This window comes from Ammospiza caudacuta, chromosome 1, assembly GCF_027887145.1.
Source record: "Ammospiza caudacuta isolate bAmmCau1 chromosome 1, bAmmCau1.pri, whole genome shotgun sequence".
In the NCBI taxonomy this organism is placed as follows: Eukaryota; Metazoa; Chordata; class Aves; order Passeriformes; family Passerellidae; genus Ammospiza; species Ammospiza caudacuta.
This window is the reverse complement of record NC_080593.1, coordinates 24836935-24859159: the sequence shown is the minus strand read 5'-3', so window position 1 is coordinate 24859159 and position 22225 is coordinate 24836935. Positions and strand designations below refer to the sequence as shown.

Here is a 22225-nt window from a genome sequence, read left to right as displayed (position 1 = left end):
ATTTTATATCTCTTCAAAATAAATGGCTAGTGAGGCAATACAGCCCTCGTATTGTACTACGAAATTTCTTTTAAAATGCCTTATAACTTACTGAAAAGATGAATTTTTTTTCCCCTTAATGATGACAGCAGGATTTACAACACTAGTAAAAGACATGGAAGAGGATGGTGAGGAAGGACAAAGTAATTTAGAGATAGTACATTACCTACAATTCACTATTGTCATGTTTTTGGTCTCTATGACAAAGTAGATGCTGCAAGATAACTAATATGAGTATAAAGAGTAAGTCTCTTGATACACAAGTTAAGATATTTTATCACAGTCTCAAAGAAGCCAAAGGAGAAAAAAAAAAGAAACCCTGAAGCAGAGAGTAGTATAATTAATTAACAAGGAACACAACAGAGGAATAATTTCAGGAAAGCTCATGGAAAGGAAGGAGTGATGCTCACCATTGCAAAAAACAAAGGAGAAAGAAGTTTAAGAATAAAAGTACTTTGTTTAAAACCTAATTTAATGAAGCAAGGGGTGGAAGGAAATATGAATCCTCACAACCAACTTGGTATGTGCTTTAACTGAAGTTTCCTCCTGGAAAAAGCAAACAGTAGGAAAAAGCTTCTTTGGGGGCAGGTAGAGACTGGAGAAACAACCCAGCTCCACCACTCAGCTTTAACAGACCAAGATTTTTTATTGCCATCCCGTAATCTTGTCTGGTATAAGAATGGCCCCCATGAAAATGGGCATGTACAGGACAAACCTAACAATGGGTGAGGGCTCACAGCTCTACAGAGACTGTAGCCCAAAACAGGTAAAGGTAAAGGCTTGGGACTTTCACCAGCTGGGACTCTCATTTTCCTTATTCCACGGTGAGGACTGGTTTGAAGACAACAGACCATCCCTAAGTGTGAACCACTGCCCCATCTGCAAGCAGAAATCAGCAGGAGAAGGGTTTCTGACTCCTGGAGCAGCCACAGCTGTCACACTGTGGTGCTGCCAGCAGCTCTGCTGTTATTCCAGCCTGAACATAATTTGTCTCTGGCTGTTGGCTTCCCCATCCCTCAGCCACACAATCCCAACTGCCTGGAGCAACAGAAGAGTTATGAAATAACCAGTGCTAAAAAGTGGCAGATTGTTTTAAATTATACCACAGTGTACTTCACTTGTTATGCTATCTCCCTGCACAACACTTTTTAACTATTAGAAGAATACTTTTTAAAATCAATTTGCAAAATTTACACCAGCTCCATTTTAAAGCTCCCTTTTTTCTAATTCTAATGGCCACCCTACACACTCTTTAATGAGTGTCACCAATCCCAACACGGCTGTCGGAATAACATAAAACCAAACTAGAAATGTATGAAAAACCTAAGTCCCATGTGTTCTGTCCCATACCCAAACTCTATACAGAAGTTTCATATTTGTCTGTTTAATACTCTATCTGGGGCTTTCACATTACAGAATAACAAAAGACATGAACAAAACCACAGCAATTTTGATGGTTTCTTCCCCAAAATTTGCTTTAGAAGTCTTTCCATGGCATCCACTCTCTAACTTCAATGTGACTTAACAAGCTGTCTAGAGAAAGCAGCATGAAAACTGAAGACTGATGGTTTCCTTACTTATCTTTTTCTGTTTACAGTTGAGATTATTTTCTCATTAGCATGATAAATGACTTAACATTTTTCACTACTTTCAATGATGACATAAGCCAGGTTTATTTTACAAAGAAACAGAGCAAAACTTTTTTATAAAATAAATATATATGTGATTGAAGTGTGTGTAGCAAATAATTTGCAGTCAGAAGTTGTCTTTTTGCCTGTTTGCCAATAGACAACAAACTTATAAATGTGCTTGAAATTGTTTAATAAACACTTTTTCTGAACAAATGTATGGAGATTCTGAAGACAAGCTGCCTATTAGCAATACCAACCTGATTTTCTTCCATTATTCATACTCTTGCACTGTTCACTGAAAAGAGACTTTTTTATATCTGTCTTATCTATGAAGATGCTCTTAGTGATGATTAAAGATGTGAGGACATGAGAAAGCAAGCCAAGAACCTCTACAGAAGGTCCCAGAAGATTGTCCCAGCTGCATATCTTCTTCATGAATACAACCGGTATGTCTTCACCAGCAAAGTTTCCAACTTTTGGTGAGAAGTGATAATCTCAGTATTTCATTTGCTGGCAGTTTTTCAGTCTATATTTCTCATTTTCTTCCACTGTCCTAAACAGGACCTCATTTCCTTGTTTATGCCAGACACTTATATTGTAATCACATGACTGTAATCACTCCATAGCTCAGCTAGAGAGCTCCTAAATTGTTCCTACAGATCAATCCTTTGAGCTTTCTTAATTTCTTCCTTGACCTCATTAGTTTGCCAAAAACTTTCAGGCCAAGACATGCCCAGCTAATAGCTTCCATTCCAAATCTGTCCTCAATGCTAGTAAAATATGCAGTTAATTTAGTTGTTGTCCTAAGAGCTGTAGATGAAAATTCCCTGAAATACAGAAAAGATTGATTTGCTCTTTTTTGAGCTTTTACTGGTAATTACAGTGATGACCTCTGCAACACAAGTGGTAAACAGATGCAGAAAGAAAAGCAGCCTTGTAGCAAAGAGAAAGAAGAAAACAAATATTTAAAATAAAGAATGGGATAAATTCTGCTCAAGCATAAAGGATAACTGCAAAACTCTTACAGCAGAACATGGTTCAGTGCTACTTACTAAACTTAGGTCTTTCACTGGCAGAAGCAGTCCAGCACCAGAGTGAAGTTATTCCAACAGCCAAACAAAAAGACCTCCCAAAAATGTCTTTCTGGCTGATTAACAGATGGGTAGAGAAATAAATCAAGATCACAGACCAAATTAAACTAGATAGCAGTTTAATTGTCTCTAGCAGCATACAAAATGGTAATTTTTCAGTATTTTGTATTTAGGAAAAACAAAAGAATCATAGGAAACTAAGGTGAGTTAAAAAAATTTAAAACAGATCTAAGTTTGTTTTTTATTAATATTGCCACTAGACATGGCATGTGCCAGGGAAAGGGCTCTGTTGTTTCTACAGTTTTAAATAAATTAACCACAGCTTTCCTAGCCAATAATGCACACTGCATTAAGTCTAGATAACAGACTAAAAGACACCTTACTTAAGAATATTCTCAATTGCTACTTAGGATTTAGAGAAACCAAGTGCATGAAGATCCAATTTTAACCCCAGTAAGTCATCTTACTGTCATCAGATATGAAGGGTGACAGAAACTGCAGGCACCCTCACTACTACACGCTCAAGTTGTTCAGTCTGCAGCTCCTCATTAATATTCTCATGAAAATAAGATACACTTCATCTATGTGTTTCAGGAGACAGCCCTGCTTCTTTCATTCCCTCCTGCAATGGGAGGTTGGCAGACAAGCATGAAAGCAGGCACAGTTTTGATGTCAGTGTGAAGAACAAACACTGAAAGTCCCAGCGCACGACTGTGATTTAACAGCAGCTGAGGGTCTCTGAAAATGCAGGGCACCTGCAGCAGCTCATTTGAAACCCCTATTGTGTTGCAAACACAGAGAAATAAATCTTGCTAGTATTTTCCTATTATTTACTGCAGTATTCACTGCTGCACTGACTTTAATCAGGCAGAAGAAGGGTTCATGCTGCCATTTGAACAAATGATGGACAGAAAATCTAATTCCCACTTGGCTGCATGGCCAGACCCCACAGCTGCATGGTGGTTTCTCAGACAGGCTTTCTGCTCTGCCAACCACACCTTTTGCTGCCTGGCAGGGTTGCAGGCCTATGGGAAAACAACTAGCTGGGCAAGATTTGCAGAGCACACTGCAGCAATGCTTCCATGCCTTGCAAGTCCACTGCTAAAAGTCACATCGAAACACTCAGCAAGATGCAAGACCAAAGTCTAAGGTGAGAACCAATGTACCAGCAGGAAAAAATGGAAAATGTAAAAAAAAGCATAATTTTCCTTTTTTATTCTTCTAAGAGTGAGATCTAAGCCTCTGTGTCTTTACTGATGTAACAAAGAGACTCAGGTATATGCTCCTTATGACAACTTGAGACTGCTTAAGAAATGTTTATACAAAACCACAAGAGTAATGAAGCATGAGCAACCTTCCTCACTTCAATCAAACTGGCAAGTTTACAAATCTCAGTAACACATTTCACGACACATTTATTGCAAGATTACAGTAATGCCCATCTGCCCAAAAGCAGGAATGGAAAACTTAAGAGTTTGTAATGCTTCACTGAAATTTCACTTGCTGATTACCAAATGAGCATCTCCAACTAGCAGTATGTCTACTTCAGGACACTGAACCTCTGAAAAACAAGACCTCCTCTACAGACTCCCTTATCTTCAAATCCAGTCAGGAAAGAGCCTCAGAAAAATACAATGTTCCACAAGCAATACAATTATTTCACCATTTAAAATTATGGGAAAATAAAAATTGTTCATTAATTTAAAGACTGGAAAATGCATTTGTCTGGATGATTCCCTTAGTCATATGGTTTAGTTTTAGATAGTCCTGAGAGGGGCAGGGATCTGAACCCTGTGGTCTTGGGGGTCCCTTCTGACTCAAGATATTCTGTGACTCTGTGATGTGTCATGATGTGCATATGCACACACAAACATGCATGTACCATAAGACACACACCTGTGTACACATCTCTGCACCAGCAACATGTCCTGCCACTCTGACTCATGTTTCAGACATGACTGAACACCACTGCTTGGGGCTGACCTGGCTCTCTCTGCAGGACACAGGCCAAGCACAACATTGAGGTTGTTATGCCACTCCCCTCTTCCCTCTTTCAAAGGACAAGGGGTACAGAGAAAGATTTGGAGAGATTTGCCTAAGCCTGTTCAGCCACACCTGAGATTCAGCCTTGACATAAAGCTGCACCCAGTGTCTTCACATGGACTGATCTGCTACCATTCCTACATCTGCAGGTTTGGGTAATTAATAGTCAGGGAATTGGTCTAATTAGTTTCAAATTAAATATTTTCAAAACACACTGAGAATTAGTGAGTAAGCCATGCTAATTAAATATTGAAGGAATAAGTGAAAATAAGCATCAGGAGAGGTGTCCCTGTGCTCTACTCCCAATGCATAAAGGATTTAAAGGTATTTACTGGAACTCATTAATTGGATCTATGAGCTTCTGCTTGACCTCTGATTTTTCTTCAACATATTAAGGCTGTGTAAAATATGTATAAATGCAAGGCACAGCTTTGAAAATGGATTTATAAAGATTTTCTTAGAATAAACAAACCAGTGAAGGCTTTGATAATATATCTAAAAGAAGAAAAAAATACACTCCACAATAATAATTTAGCACCTCAAAGCAATACAGAAACATTCTATTACCAGCATGCAAAATATATAGTAAAAAAGCACTCCTGCAAAAACAGTATAGTCATTCTTCTCACAGATATCTGAATATATGCAACATGCATTAGCCCACAAGTGTAGAGTGATGAAAAACGAATCAGGTGGGTGACCTGACAACAAACAGAGAAACAGTGAGGATAAATACCTCAGTGAAAGTGGAAGATGGAATGGAATTGTTTTCTATAAATATTTATGGCATCAGTGATGATCACTACTCTGCCTGGTGACCCAGCAAACAAAAAATAATTAGACTGTGGTGTTTTTTGCCATCATATAGAGGGAAATCCTGTCTGAGCTCCAGGTGCTCTGCTCCCCCTGTTCTGTGCTCAGGCTTTGCACCACCAGCTCCCCACTCCAGGCTCTGGGGCTGCAGCCAGGAGAGAGGCTGGGCTGTGTGGGGTAACAGCTCTAAATGCAGCTGCCCCAGCTGGGCAGTGGGCAGCTTCAGCTCACACCCCATTTCTTTTCTTGGTGGCACACACTCTTGTCTCTCTCCTCTCACCCATTAAGGACTTTCTCAGACACTCAGGAACTGCTTATCTTTGGGACCTCAAATTAATCTGGCTGAGCTTCATAATATCCCAAAGCATTAAAGGAAACTGAGCACTTAATAAAGTAAGAGTTTTTTTCAGAAACAAACTCTAACCACATCACAGCTTCATATAAAAGCAGCTTTCAGTGTCCCCCCCTTGCTTCCAAAGGCCACTGCTGCAGACCAGGTAGCATTGGTGTTATTTCATCACAGGTATCCCTCTGCCCAAATTTAAAAAACTTAGAAAGGGGGCATGGTGACATCTGCCCATCCCCTGTGTGACATCTCCATGAGTGGCTCAGGGAGCTTTCCTTTATTACAGAGAAGTTGCATAAGATGTCTCCTGCCCTTTAATCCAGAGTTTATTAAAGTCAGTGAGGATGTTGCCTTTAAAATCGCTGCAAGCAGTGATTGCCACCTGCCCACCATTCCCTTGCTGGGCTTTGCAACACTGAAATCGTTCTGGGAGACAGGGGAGCTCGGCAGCAGACACACACCAGGACAGGCTGACTGATCTGGTTACATGCTTCCAGGTGGCTTGAAGGCTTTAGTAGAAACCAGCAAGGAAAGATGTTCTAAGGAGGCAAACAAAGAGAAAGCTATTTATCACATAATTTCCTTTCTCTCATTACAATCTCAGTTTTCAAAGAACTAAAGTTGCATGTATGTCCCCAATTCTCATTGTAGTTCAATGGAGCCAAAACCCAATAATTAGCACTCAGGCCTTTTATTGCACAGAGGTTATTTAAAGAAAGGTGATATTTGACCTATAGCAGCTAAAAAGACATAGGCAAGCAACAGGGATGCTATATGCAATTATCCAAATCTCAGCCAGCAGCCTGAGTGTTGAAAATATTGTTGCATGAAGAAGATGTATGTTGACATACGGTTTTAACAGAGGATCAACTTAAAACCAATCTTAACTATAATCCCTCCAGTTTCATTCTTTGTAAATGACACACATCTCATACACCAAAAAGAAGAGCAATGTTTTGATTGCGCTTTTAGCTCCACAAATATAGTGAGTTCAAAGCCTGTGTTGAACATGGGTGTTTTCATCTGGCCCTGTGCTTTAGAATGACTTCATATCATTGAGATATTTTTCACTCTAAATTATGCCCTGATTGGTGTAATTTGTTACTTATTAAAATTGCAGCTGACCATTAAAAATGCATTTGTGGCATTCCTCAGATTCTCCAGAGTCAGCTGAAATAAAATCACCCCTGCCAAGTGGTTTCTCAGCATGATACCTGAACAACAAGAACATTTTCTACTATGTTCTTAAAACATTCACCTTTTTTTTCTGAAACTTACCACTCTCACAACAAAAAACCCCCAAACAATCTTGACTCAAAAACATCACAGACAAGAGTGAGAAGGGTGGTGGAAAGCTGAGCAGGGATGTTGGGAGATGCTGGAGGTAAACACTTCTCCACAAGGTTCATCTGTTGGGATCTTTCAAGCCTTGGACTACAGTAACTCCCTCAGGACTGTCCAAGAGCAAGCACAAACCATCCTGATCAGAAATCTCCTGTCTCCCACATTCAGCACAGCTACCGAGACTCCCAAATTTAGGGTTCATTTTCTGGCTCTGCTCCAGACTTTGCCATTTCTGCATTTCAGCTCCCAGCTCTGAAGCCTGGCTCTAGGCGGGCACCCACCATCCACCAGCATCATGGACCTCGTTACACTGGTGGCCTCTAATAATCCCAGAAGTGTAGCTCTGGGAGCAGGTCGGTGGTTTATTTGCTTTTGGTTTTTTGGTTTTTTTTTTTTTTTTTTTTTTTTTTTTGTGTTGGTTTTTTTTTTTTAATAAGTTGGCATAATTAGAGATAAAAAGGAAACATGTAAGAGCTTGTACCGCTCCAAAGCCAGGGACAATTACAAAACACAAGTCTTACCTCATCACTGTCTATTTCACATTTTGCAACTTTAGCCATAGACAAATCAGTGGCCATGTTATGTTTTGATTTTTTCTCTTATTTGTTGCCTAATTTTCTTATTTCTTTTTAAACAATACCTCAAACAAATGACAATCCTTTTCTTTGCAAGCTTTTGTTTATGTATGCCTGTGAAATTAACTGTGTAGAATCATAGAATGTTTTGGCTTGACCTTTAAATGTCATCTAGTTCAAGCACTCCTGTGCTGAGCAGGGACTCCTTCAGCTACATCAGACCTCTGTCTAACCTGACCTTGAATGTTCCACAGGAGGGACATCTATCACCTCTCTGAGCAACCTGCTCCAGAGATTCAGCACCTTGATTGTCAAAGATGTTTTCCTTGCATCTAATCTGAATCTACCCTCTTTTAATTTAGAACAATTACTCAATATCACTGCAGGCCTTGCTAAAGAGCTTGTTCCCATCTTTCTTATAAACTCCCTTAAGGTACTGAAAGACTGCAACAAGGTCTCTCTGGAGTCTTCTCTTCTCCAGGCTGAACAACACCATCCCTCTTGGTCTTTCCTCACAGGAGAGGTGCTCTGTCCTTCTGATCATCGTTATGACCCTCCTCTGGACTTGCTCCAACAGACTCAAATCTTTCCTGTGCTGAGGACCCAGAGCTGGATGCAGCACGGCAGGTGGGGTCTCACAAGGGCAGAGGAGAGGGGGACAATCACCTCCCTTGACCTGCTGGCCACATTGCTTTCTATGCAGACCAGGATACTTTTGGTTTTCTGGGCTATGAGTGCACATCTACCAGGTCATGTCCAACTCTTCATCCACCAGTACCCCCAGCTGCAGTGTTGTTCTCTGCAAGATTACTCTCATATTTACAGCTCATGGATATTTGAGACTCAGAGAAGAACTCAGGTATTGTTCCATTTCACCTTTTCTGACCAAGCTCTGTTATGACCAGAAATTAATGATTTCAATTAATCCCTTTATTATTATTCAGCAGAACTTATATTTAAATTTCCTTTCTTCTTAAACTTACTTAATATGCTTCAACAACTACCTCTAAGGATACTCCCTTACAAGAAATTAAACTCCAAAGCTTTGTGATTGTTTTTTGAATGTTGTCAGTTCAAACTTAGTATTAAATTAAAAGCTGTTTCATAATGTTAAAAAGAATGTTCTGTATAATAATCTGCCTTCTGATGGTAATTTTGTATAATTAATGCCACCTTTCTGTGCAACCTTTTGTGTTCTAAAGTTTATTCTGTACTCCCACATGGAAAATTAGATCATTCAGCATGTGGAGGCATTTACAGAATACAGCTCACAACTACCCATTGAATATACAAAATAGTGAAATGAAGGGAAAATTATGTTAAAACATCAGCTGTTTTTTTCTTTCAAGCACTACCAGTATCTTCATTCAAATGACAGGAAAGGAGATGATGGTAGCACTGTGAGAGACCACCACCCTTCACATGTGCTGCTTCATCTCTCATCAGGACATGGAAAGTCTCTGCTGGAGGCTTTTTCCACCTTTCATTACAGACAAGCTAATTACAGAGCTCGCTGGAGTGGTGGGAGAAGGGAGCAGGTTCAAGCCCCAGATCTCTTGTACCCACTCTCTGTTCAGCTTCTCCTGACTAAATCCATCAGTGGAAGACTGTGCACACCACAAACACATATCTACCCAAATCCAGGCAAAATATTTCAAAGTCATGCTGGAGAGCCTATCCACAGAACTCAGCACGAACCCCAGACAGCTTCAAACTGTGGCAGAAGACCTGAGGATGCCTCCTGAATAATTATCATGCAGGCACAATGTACAACATGGAATGGGCCCCTCTCTCCACCTTCCACACTCTGCTGTGCATTTTTCCTTGCAGAAACCACACTACGCTATAGATCTAGATAGTGGTTGCTGCAAAGGTAAAAATCTCCTATAATCTCATCACTTTAATTTTTTCATCATAAATTGTTTCAAAGTCTGAAACCTGGGAGCAATTAAAACCTGTCAAACCCTTAACAAGATCAAAGTTGGAAGATTTTTCTAATCCTCAGCATTTATATGTTTTATGTTTCAGACACCTAACTAAACTGCTTGAAAAATATCTTTAGGGAAAGTCCAGTTCATTATCTTCTGCTGTTTTTCCAGTTTCCAAACAGAAAATGGATATTTTCCCTCCCTTCCCTAATTTAGCAGGCAGCACCAGAGAATCTGTGCAATAGCCAGATTCTGATCCATCTCTACGATGATACTCTGAAATCCCTGGAGCTGCTTATGGGTTACACAATACAGTGGCTTTACAGGACAGGCCAATTCTTGCACAATCAGTTTGCAGAAGCATGTTCAGTGGGCACCTCCAAAACTCAGGATTCCTTCAGTTTTAAATGTACCATCCAGCAGAACTTACAGCATCTTTCATGTGCATTAAAAATCTGCTGGAGACTTTAAACTGATGATGAAGCAAACTTTTCAAAGACCAAAATACTCATCCATCTTCTAGGAAAGAAGAAACTGGATTCTCTGTAGAAAGAAATAAATGCAAAAATGGAATAAAGTGAAATTAGTGCCCTGAAAATAGTTACAAAATTCTACCGGAAGGAGCAAAACATTTCCTGTCAAAATGAGTTGTGTGTAAAGAATTTTACTCCTGGTGTTTGTTTCCTCTTGTATTCTCCTCTTTCCACATCCTCTTTTGGGGCTATGGGATCTGATGACACACAGTTTCAACCTGGGTAGAGACAGAGGATGGGATTCCCAACATTGTGTTGGGAAGGACATGGGTTTAAAATGTAGGAAACTCCCTTTATTCTTGAGAGAATCGAGTTTATCTGGGCATCTCATTAGTGTGGTGCCAGGGAGTCCAAGTGAGACCTGTCCAAAGGTAACAAGTGCATAATTGTTTCCTTTATAGGTCCAGTAGCTCACAGGTTTTACAGGAACAACCAGAAGGTACAGCTTACACAACCTTTCCTATGCAGAAGCATGTAAAAGAATAATACAATCCACAAAGAGGTCAGAGGATGCATCATGATCGGCTCAAACACCCCCCAGAATACAAAGATGCCAAAATCTCTTCTTAAATGCAGCACTGCTACAAGTATCAGCTGCTATAATTATTTTCCTTTAATAATGCAGAATCCAACGTGCAGAATATGAATTAGTGTAAGGCTTTAGAAACAAATAAATAGAAATTTTACATGGTTCCTTTTTGTTCTTCCAAACAACCCCAAGCACAGTGTCACTCTACCCCCAGCAAAACTGTCCTCCCTCAATGGTGTAAAAGGACCTGGTTAAAACCAAAATAAAAAATAGCTTCAGTGTGATTTTTTTTAATCATGTGCCAAGTATGACAGCAGCCTTGTCCACAGGAAGCATCTGGACATGCTGGAAAGAATTTCCTGACCAGCTCTGAGTGACAAACTCAACTAACAGCTCTTTTACACCAGCTACAGAAGAGCAAGTTGCTCCCATGCTATCGCTCTTGGGGAAAAAAAAAATAAAAGTGGGGAGGATGGGAGGGGAAAGAGCCCCTCATTATTCTACCTAAAATAAGCAAACAATCAAAGACCAAAAAGCCAGTAAAATAGATTCAGAGGCCTTTTTCATTACTTTTTCGCAAAATATTTTTATTGCCTTCAGTCCTTTCAAAGTCAGTTAAAATAGAAGAAGTAGCAAATAGAGTTTGTTTGGGAAGTTACACAAGGACCCACCAGAATCCTCTCAAGAGGGAAAAAAAACAAGAAGAAAGAGATGAGGCTCAGTGGGAAACACAAGTAGATAGAGGTGGTTGAAAACAATTGGTAAGATTTAGAAAATAAATATGGATAGTAGTAAAAAACACGTTCACAACCATTCCAACATACAAAGATGGAGAAAAATACAAAAATTAACTTGGCAGTGCTGGGTTAATGGTTGGACTTGATGATCTAAGAGGTCTTTTCCAAACTTTATGATTCTGTGACTAATTAAAGGCTTCCTTTCTTGGGCTGTGTATGGATCCTGAACAAGTTGAAATATGTATTGTGAATGTTTTTGCCAGGCTCAGACTCCAGCACACGGAGCAGTGCTAGATGTGTTATTCAGGGGGGAGTTGGTGAGGCCAAAGGGTACAAGAAGCTGTGAAATGGTGTATTCACCTGCTAAGTGAGCAGCTGAGGATCAGAAATACAATTACTCTCCCTGCAGTAACTGTAGATGGTGCCACCATCTGTATATTTATTTAACATTCTCTGGATTCCTGTTAAACTTTGCTCCTTGTGTTTTCCATGAAATGAGTTTCACCGGTTATACATAATGTAAAAAGGAAAAAAAAAATCCTTTCAGAAGGATTATTACTCACAGATCTTCTGCTCTGCTGAGAGACCCCTGTTCTTGAATAATAAAGCAACTGTGAGAACAGTCCCATTCATTTCCTCTGACACACAGTATAGGAAGCAGAAGAAATGCTGCCTAAAGTCACCTTCAAAGAATTTTAAAGCATTCAATGATGCCACAAAAAACTCCAATACTTTCTCCTGTGGTACACATCCATGGAAATTTTTCATTAATCCTATCTTTGCTCCTCCTTGCAGGTGTACAAGTGAAGCTGATTTGTAAATGGTTGAGCATTTTCCACCCATTTTCTGCCAGTTCTCAGGCTCAAGGGGAGTACAGAGGGCGTGCTGTTACAAAGGTCCCACGCGAGAAGTTCCTGCCCTCCTCCAGAGTCATGCCACATTCCTGGCTCCTGCTGCCCAGCACTGAAGGTATCTCCCAGGGCAGGCAAGACCACAGAGCAGCTTAGTAGCCTTATGGAAAATTATAGCTACCGCACTAGAGATAACAGGAATCAGCAATTCTAGGCCACCCAGGAAAGGCACAAAGAGAACAAACAGACACATTCTTCAGGAAATACACTGTCCTGCAAGAAGTACTTTGTTTATCACAAATGGCCTCCCATGCCTATGCTTAAGAAAAAAAACAAAGGGAAAAAAACCAGAAAAAAACCCTGACACTGAGATCTTACTTCAAGACTTTTTCTATAAAACAGAAAAATTAAATTAAATTTCAGTGTAGGTACAACTCTGGTGACTGGAAGAACACTGTCTCTCACAGTTAGTCCACACTTCATATGTGTACTGACATGTAAGCATAAGAGATGCATTTATACTTTCAGAAAGCTATTAAATTATGCCATTTATGTATATGACAGATGTCAAGAATCTTGAGGCTGGGAAAAGACAGTTATGTGTAAATTAGACATATTTGTAATACCCAGGTTGTTTCAGTATAACCTCATTCATTGGCCAAGCTTTGTTCAAGAGACAGTCTTGCTATTTGAGTTACAGAAATAAAGAATAAGCAAGACGCCTCTAATAAAAACTTCCTGAAGTCTTTATTAGAGTTCCTGTCTTACTTGATAATGTCTCAATCCCTATATTCTTTTCAGGCATTATATTATTTCATATTTCTTTAATATATTCAACTGTTCTCTTTAGTGTACATTCTTCTCTTATTCACAACTATAAAATCAAGAATATCAGATTTTTATCAGATAAATCTCTTTGAAAATCCCCAAGCCCAACAATTTCCTACAAAACTAGAGGGAAGTCAAGCACAACAGAGGACAGACTCTCCTGCACAACCCAGAGTAGAACAGGGACAGAACAGGGACAGAACAGTGGCAGCTGCTTGTAACAGTTTCATCTCAGATTCTAAGTGCTCCAAGTCAGATTCAAGACACCACATGGGTCTGACAGTTTGTGCAAAGCCTGTGATTCACAGAAGGGAATTTGGCATGGCAGGTCTGCTGTGAGAGAAATGTGTGTCAAGAGCTCAAGCATTAATTGCACATACATAACTGAGCATTTGCTACCAGTAAGATGCTTCTAACTTTCTCCAGGAAAGAGACATTTTAAATTGCCTTCTGAATATAATTTTGACATAGCCTGTACACATACCAGATTTCAGAAACTCCTACATCTGACCCCTAAGGCATTGTTATTAGCACACCTGAACAGCATGAAGTACTGCTGTGTTCTGCATTACAAGCCACAAGTGTGAGGATTTGCCTTATCTGAAGCACAAAAGCAGAATCCCAGGAACTAATCTGATCCCTCTATCAACAACACATTTAAAGGAAGATTATCTCTTCTGCAAAGACTGGGTGTCCTTGAGTAAGTCAGTTCTCTGCTGGCTGCTATTGATAGCTGAACAAGCTATTCCCAGAGGTAACACTGCATTTCCCAACCAGCCATGAAGAAAAGAAACACAACCATTTCCCAAGTCAGGTTCCCAGTTAAAGAAAAACCAAAGGTGAACTCAAGTGCTCATTTCTCTGTCTGATCAGAAATACCTGATGATCTCTGAAATGTAGCAAACTGTCCCCACCTTACCATTTTCAACTGAATTTCATCATGCACTTGCAAGATACTAGATGGGACTTGACTATTCAACATTTCACAGCAGTGGAGGAGGCGAAAAAATTCTCAACTACACAAAACTCAGGTGTATATACACATACAAATCCCTGTTTTCCTGAGATTTCAATCCAATCCACTGAATTAGAAGGTCCAATAAGCATCTGAAATTTCTTATACATATCTGATAAAGGTCTCCAAACCCCTGCCACACATCACAATTTTTGTCATCAAATTGACTCAAACAAAGCAGTGGCTGATTTGGTCTACTGCTTTTTGATGGCCTATCAAAATTATTTCTTGATTGCAAAACAGGTATAGATTATAGCTGGTAAACACTTGAGAGTGGTTCATTGGTGTCTGAAAGCATGGCCCAAAGGCTTCTCTTGCAAACCTTTAGAGTGCAACTACTATTTATTGATGATTATTGCACTCTTTTGTAAGTGGGAAAAAGATCAAGCAGTCGATTCAGCTGACTATACTTAAATCTACTAAATCAAGAACAAGCACTGCAGCTGGTCCACTACTGCCATGCAGGAACAGTTTGGGGTAAATTAATTCACTTCTGACAAATCTATCGCTCCTAATTTTATCCACAGAAGTACCTGAACACCTTCCATTTTCTTTCTAGGTTACCATCGAATCCAGTATCACCTGAACTACTAAATCCCTTTCTAGTTATTGTTCTTCCCAGGTCCTTCTATGCTCATTCTGTGTAACAACAAGGCTTAGTATTACAGAAAGGAGAAAAAATAACCCCATACATTTTTTCCAAGTGATTCTCCATGTCCAAACTCTCACAAGGTCTCATTTTACCAGATAAATGTATACTTGCAAAGAAAACAACAGAATTAACCTTACAGGATAGTATAGATCTATAATCCCTCCCCACATACAACACAGAGACACTTGTAATAAACAGACTTTCTTAAGGAAAGTTATCATTTTCCAATTCCAGTGCAATCATACACTTGAAACATTATTTTTGTTTTATTAGATGCTTCTCTGTCTGATGTGACAAGAAGGTAATGATTATTACTTTCTCCAGTCCCAAATCTGGCGTTTGTCCCAGCACCAGAGAAAGGGGACCGGCAGTGTAGAACTACACTTTCCCATCCATGTGCAAATCCTACCACAGTTACTTAATTTGCCTGAAATATACAAGAACATATTTTCTACGTTCACTGATAGGTGTCTGACAGTAATAAATGCAGGCTACTATTTGGACAAACTTGTCATAATTATTTCTAGATGCTAACGCATTCCACTAAATATTCCTACAGTACTGCCAGTGTAAACACTAATGAAACACCCAGGGCAGGCATCATTATCACTCATGTTTCACAGTGATGCCATGTGAATATGCAGGAGAGCAAACATTGCCCTCCCACAAACCCTTCTCTCCCATCCTTTACAGGATTCCTGTGCTTTTACATCAGCTGATAAAACAACTTTTAATCATCTGCATTGGCATACGCAGGCACACAGTACATTTTGAGCCTGCACTTTTGGCAATACATCCTAAAATTTAGCAACAGCCAAGGCTTTGATTCATAAGCCATAAGATCACAAATAACCACAGAGTTGCTTTCCACTTTTAATCCAGTATCACATCTAATCTGCACATAGAACAGTTCAAAGAATATGTCTTGCCCACTTCCCTTAGCAAAACAGACAATGGCAAACTACTAAGACTGGTTAAATATTTCTGCTGCCTGCCCTAACATTCTCTACCCTTAGTTTTGGGACTGGCAGTAGCTCAAAAACCCATAATTTTATCATTTATGAAGAAATACACAGTAAATATAAATGAAGAATAATAAATATATAGGGATGCTGTTTTTTTCTTCTAAATCCTGAGTGAAGTAAATTTATGCACATTTTGCATACAGCAAAAATACACTTTTTATGCATAAATGATACTCACTTTTCACCATGTATTTTGCTAGTAGGAAGAATCTTGCAATGTAACAGAAAACAAACTCTTTCCTTAGGAAAACTAACATATGCACTATTTTTGAGTCATGTAAAGAATACCAGAGAAATTGTTCAAAGAGAAGACTCTTTCTCTGGCAGAGAACTGACCAGACAGTAAATTAAATCTACTGATGTTCTTAAAAATTCTCCAATTATGGGTGCATGTCTGAGCTTTGCCCACAGTGTTTACATGACCTCCAATGAACATCCTGAACTACAGCCAATATTCACTAGAACCAACTACTGCATAAACAACTGTGAAAAAAATATACAGGAAAAGCTTTTTCAAGTTTGTAGCCTGCAACTGCATACAGTGGGAATTGATAGAGCTTTTGCAATACAAATAGTGCCCCAAATCAGTTCTCCACACAGAGAAAGTTTCCAGTGATAAGGGACACATGTAAGGCACGTTCTTTTAAAAACCTGACTCCCATGAAGCGGGTCATTGTTCATAAAGGGAATGGTGTTTACACAGGAAAAAGTCTACTTTCAACAAATCTAAAATCCAACAGATGTTTCCTTCCATCTAAGCAAAACAAGTTTGTGACCCATTTCTGCCCAATCAGAAAATTTCAAAATTATTTCTGCAGGAAAAAAAAGGCTCCATATTTGACAGAATGATCTTGGAAAACAAATTCAATAAAACTTGTATTTCAAAATAGCAACTATTACTAAATTGAATTAACTTTAAAAAAATAATCAGTGCTCTTTAAAGAGAATGTCTTATGATCTGGATTTGAAGACATACAACATGATAATTTTGGTTTGTGAAAGAGAAAGTAGGGCAGACTGTTAATTCACAAGTGCTCTGCATTGCAATTGCTCTCCTCAAATCAATTTACTTTCCCTTCTTCTCCTGCAACAGCCCTCCAAAGCTCCTGCCTGCTCTTGGTTTCTTCAAGTTTCTTAAGACTTCTCTTCCTCTGCAAACAGCAACTAAATAACAGAAATGGCTGAGCAGAGTATAAAAGTGGATCTTTTAATTCTATTTTACAGTATACACTAATCATACAGCAAGTCTAAGGACTGTGTAGAACTGTAGAAGACAAAGAATTTCAGGCTTTGCCAAATTTGTGCAGTTACATACACTGTGCTGTTACACACCTTACTTTGACTTACCATCAGGAGAAAGTTTCAGGACTTTCAAGATGTACCTGGTAGCATTACACTATTACAGAGCAAAGCTGGATCTGATGACATCCTGTTGCACAACTGAATGCTGCAAAGACAGCAGCTTCCAAGGAGTTTGTGCACTTTCTGTGCCCAACAATACTGAACTGAGATGGATTACAGGTTGCTGAGGATTCTATCAATTTTTTATACCTTTTTTTAAAACACAGCTGCAGAGGTCAAATAAATTATATTAACAGCTAGATGCAAACATTAAAGCCAAAGTTAAAATAGTCTTAAACATGAGTATGACAAGTGTAATAAGTGCATGCGACTCTCTGTGCCACCTGTACCTCCACGAGTCCCTTCTTCACTGGATTTTACTCTAGTTATTTCTTGTCCAGGTATTTTGTGAGTGTTATACAAAGTTCCCACCTCTGTATTGTTGTATGTGCAGCACCTTCAGCACTGAGGTTCCTAAACCCAGCTGAAGCCTCTGCATGCCCTGAGATGAATATAAGAAGGCAGAACTGAAATCTGCCAGCCATGCAATGCACCATTATTACACCCAACATGAATATCAGCAATGCAAAGGAGACCCACTGAGATGCAATTCAAATCTGCCTATCAAACAATTATGGCAGAAAGTAGAAGCAGTTTTCTCTCTCCCCCAGTAATCCTATTTGTCCTTTAAATCGATCTTAAGCATAATCTTGAACTGTCAGCATTTCTGTAAAGAAATACCAGCTCAGACCTAATTGGATTTGTCAGACAATCACAGTCCAACAGCTCTCTGAGATCTAACAGCTGAACAGCTTTGGGAAAAGCTTCCACATTATAACATAAGAATTTGAGTTCATTTCAAGAGGGAATATTTCCTCTGAAATTAAGTGATAAAAAGACATAATTTGTTGCACAGAACCCTGTGCCTTAGCAATATCATGATGTGGTGTAGCATAGCCGAGATGATGTGAGCTACCCCATAGAGAAAATTATCTGCAGTTAACTGTTAAACACTTTGGGCTGCTCCGAATGTAGGAAAATGGGGTAAAGAAAATCACCAAGAATTGTGACTTGAACATGTAACAGAAGCATTTGAAAAGAAAACAAGTATATATTATATCACATATTAAAGAAATAGATAGCAGAATATCTATTTTAGCTGAAGAGCAGAAATACCTCCTATTCCTCTGGACTTTTTGGGTCACCGACATATATAAACACACACACAAAAACCTGCTCTCTGTATCTTCAGCCTCCTTTTCTGTTCAGGCTTCTGTGGGATGGAATAATGCATTTTAAAGACATTCTAGGGGATAATGGCCAAAAGGCCACGCTATCCTCATCCTTTGAAGTGATGGAGAGGTTGCATGTTAAGGCAGTACAATAAGCCAGATCTTAAAATGCTTCCAATGCCTACAAATTGTGGTTTCTTTAATGAAGATCTGGATTATTTCATACCTATCTGGATGCAGAAGAAAAGTTCTTATACAGATTTTATGTTGAAAATTGAAGTGATGCTCATTTCCCTAATTTTAAAATAATAGTCATATAGGTTTTAACATTTGCATTTAGAAGAATATCAATTTAAGTATGCAACAATGTTATTTTGTGTATTTGCAGAGTTAGTAACTCTGTATGTGACTGAGGAACATAAGCAAACTTTGCACTGAATTCCAACCCATGTTTTGACCTGGGGCAAAAGTGAATTAATCTTTTGAGTCTATCATTATTAATAGTCAGGAGTTACATACTCACTTACCTGTTGGCTTATCCACACCAAGGAATCCAGCCTGTCCCAGGATTTTAAACACTTTATGTGCTGGGAACTGTCCTTCTTCTTCCCACTTATCCACAAAGGGATTAATCTCCTTGTCAATGATCTAGATTTGGAAAAAAAAATTTGCACAAGTTATAAACACAGGCATCCTGCACAACAACTTTTGACTACTTTCACCTAAAAACTGCAATTCAAAAAGAAAAAGAAAATATATATTGAGAAAAGCCCACTAATTTTCTTACTTCCTGATGGATATCCTTATTTTCCACTCAGCCACAACTACTGCAACAAATGTAATCAGGCAAATGTAAATAATTATTTTAACAATTACTACTAGAACAGGCCATCAGGGCAAATTTAAGCCTCTTCAATGTCTATGAAAATGGCTCTTTCCCTCATCATTTGTTACCTGTTTGGGTATAGTTTCTAGAAAGTGGAAAGGAAATCTGGATTATCCTCAAAATAACTTTGGAAAAAAAGGTTGATCTGTTCTTGATGACCATACACATTTCCAAGAAAGCCAAGTAGAAGAGAATAATTTCCTCTCCCTTTGCCTGAAACACTCTCCAGGAAGTTGGTGCTGTTTGGAGCATGTCTGTATTTAGACTTCCCCACAAGTCTGACAAAATAAGTACTGGAAAAGTATGACCTTCTTCCAGAATTGATAATATTCCAAATCTAGTCCCTGAGCAGCTCTTGTCTGTGCTACCTTCCAAAAGTCAGTGTCCTGAGCTGCCTGACTACAGTCCTTACACCGTTCAGGCTGCAGTGCTCCCTTCCCTTCCCTTTGCAAGCAAAGTACATCTGCAGTTCAGCAACACCTTCAGGTTTCAGGGCACAAGAGCTGGATGTTTCACTCCACAAAGTCCCAGATTTCCATGGCCATGGGAAAGCAGCAAAGTGGGCGGCCTGCAGGTGTGCTCTTGCTGCCCATCATGAGGCAGCTGGGTTGTGCCCACCTCCACCCAGCTCTGCAGCCCAGAGCAGGCCTTGGCACAGGCTGCTCCTGCCATGCAGCCAAGGGCATCACACACCTCGGTCAGCCTCACAAGGGGGTCCGAATATGAACATCCTCCCCCCAAACTAAACCCTACCAAAACAAACACCAGGTCCCAAGAGAAAGGTAATGCCTTTAACCTGGACCATGATTTAACTACTATGCTGTTTCATGAAGAGAGAATTTGTTATTTCAAGAATTTACTCCTCTTAGTCTTCTTTCCCCACTAAATAAACAAGTCCTGTGGTGCTAACTATTTCTTGAGCTGGAAATAGAATCCTCTCCCTCCATGACTGCTGTGTTCTTGAGACCCTGCGAAACCTTCTTCCAAACTGTGTATTTATTGCACATTCTTTGGAGAATTTCAACCCATATATGGCTGTTTTCTGTCTTCCAGCTGGCCACAGAAATAAGCATACTTGAATGCTGGTAACAGGAAAATCACTTTTTCACTTCTCTCACCAAATTCTGAGAAATTCGTATACTGAATGTTCAACTCATTCAGTAATTATCATCTCTCTCTCACTGTTATATTGATTAACACAGGCCTAATGATCAGTAGTAAAAAAAATACTTGGCAGAACCCTATTTAGGAGAGCTCGCATTTCTCTTCAGTATTACCATGTCCCATATGCTCAGACCCTAAGATGCTGACCCTCAGTGTTGAAGGTGGTTACACCTTTTTGGCTGTTGTCTGGTAATGCTCATTGGACTGAAACACCCAGGGAAAGAGCATACAAAAAGTTATTCAAGTATTTTGATGGATCTTGGCAAAAATATGTGGCGAATATGCTACCATAGTTTTGTTTGTTGTAGCTGGTACTGGGCCAAGTATTTTTGTAGCCTACATACAAAGCTACCTTTGAAGTTAAGCACATTCGCAATGACTAAGCCATGATTTCTACAGGTTTGTTCCTGTGCCTTTGAGCAAAATTCAAATTGCTTAACAGAACTGATTTATTACCAGGTGAGTTTGCCACATTGAGTAAAACAAGATCTTCCTTGCATGATACAATTAAACCCCCAAAGACAACCTCATTGCATTAACCATAAATTGTGTATGGCCTTAATTTTTTTTTTAAATCAAAGTCCAGATATTGATAGCCACAGTTTCTTCTTAGCTACTGGACCATTCACTGTGGTTTTATGGAACACCTTTCCTTGTACAACCTCATAAAAACATAAGCCAAATTCCTGAAGAACTACAGTACTCCTCAACTGGCTGGTGCTTCAGCACTGATTACTGGGTATTGTCATCCCTTCCTAGAAAAGCTAATTGAAACAAGGAGAGGTATTTTTAAAGAGCCAAGCCAGCAGTGACAGAATGATCACAAAATTAAATGTTTAAAACCTTGCTGCAGACAGGTCAAATAACGCTTTGTACTTTAACCATCTGATTTGTCCCCTCCCTTGGCTTTAGCTATTTCCTCACATTTGTACCCTCAGAAAAGTACTTTACACATGAACTTCAGGCAAATATTATGTAGGGATCTTAACTTAAACCCTAAGGTATCCGTGCAGTGTTTGGCAATTGCACAGAAGCAAGCTTTCAGCAGTATGTGAGCATCTGGTCTGCTTATTTATATGTGCTTTATCATGAGAAACATGGAAATCATGAGAAACATGGAAATCATGAGTGCCAGCATTTAGACTTCCATCACCAGGATACCAACTATAACAAGATCTAAAACTTCTAACAGTAGAAATATTTAGCACACCATACTACAGATGTCATCTGACAGATATTCCCAGCCACAAAAGAAATCTTTCCACCTGATCTAGCTGGCCAAATCTCAATGGCATTTGGGGTGTAAAGTTGATTAAGGAGCCATATAACCTTCCTACTTGTTGAAGTACCAGTACACCACAACAAAAAGCGTTCTTTTCCTGACAGCAAGAACACAGTAAATCTTATTTATCTGAACTGTATGTTTGAACAGTCTGTATGGAACTGGTGTTTTTCTCAGGCTACTTCATCCGAGCAATAAAGATGCAAACCTAAAGGACCAGGTTCTGGAGGCAGCCTTGGCTTAGCCTGCATCCCAGCATGAGCTCAGGCTGCTCTCTGGGGAGCCTCCAAAAATGCCCTCAGGGCTCTTATCAGCTGTGAATTATTAAAAACACTCTGGA

General features: G+C 39.3%; 1 protein-coding gene across 2 annotated transcripts in view; it reads right to left on the bottom strand.

Annotated features, from left to right (window-relative positions):
- The window catches only part of LOC131568849 (probable acyl-CoA dehydrogenase 6), a 75317-nt gene that overhangs the window by 43935 nt on the left and 9157 nt on the right, over positions 1-22225 (bottom strand). For both annotated transcript variants that reach the window (XR_009275750.1, XM_058820982.1), the window contains exon 2: positions 19081-19201. Coding sequence is in view for 1 of the 2 variants with exons in the window: in XM_058820982.1 (XP_058676965.1) it covers positions 19081-19201 (121 nt within the window). In the remaining variant the exon portion in view is untranslated. The remainder of the gene's footprint in view (positions 1-19080; positions 19202-22225) is intronic.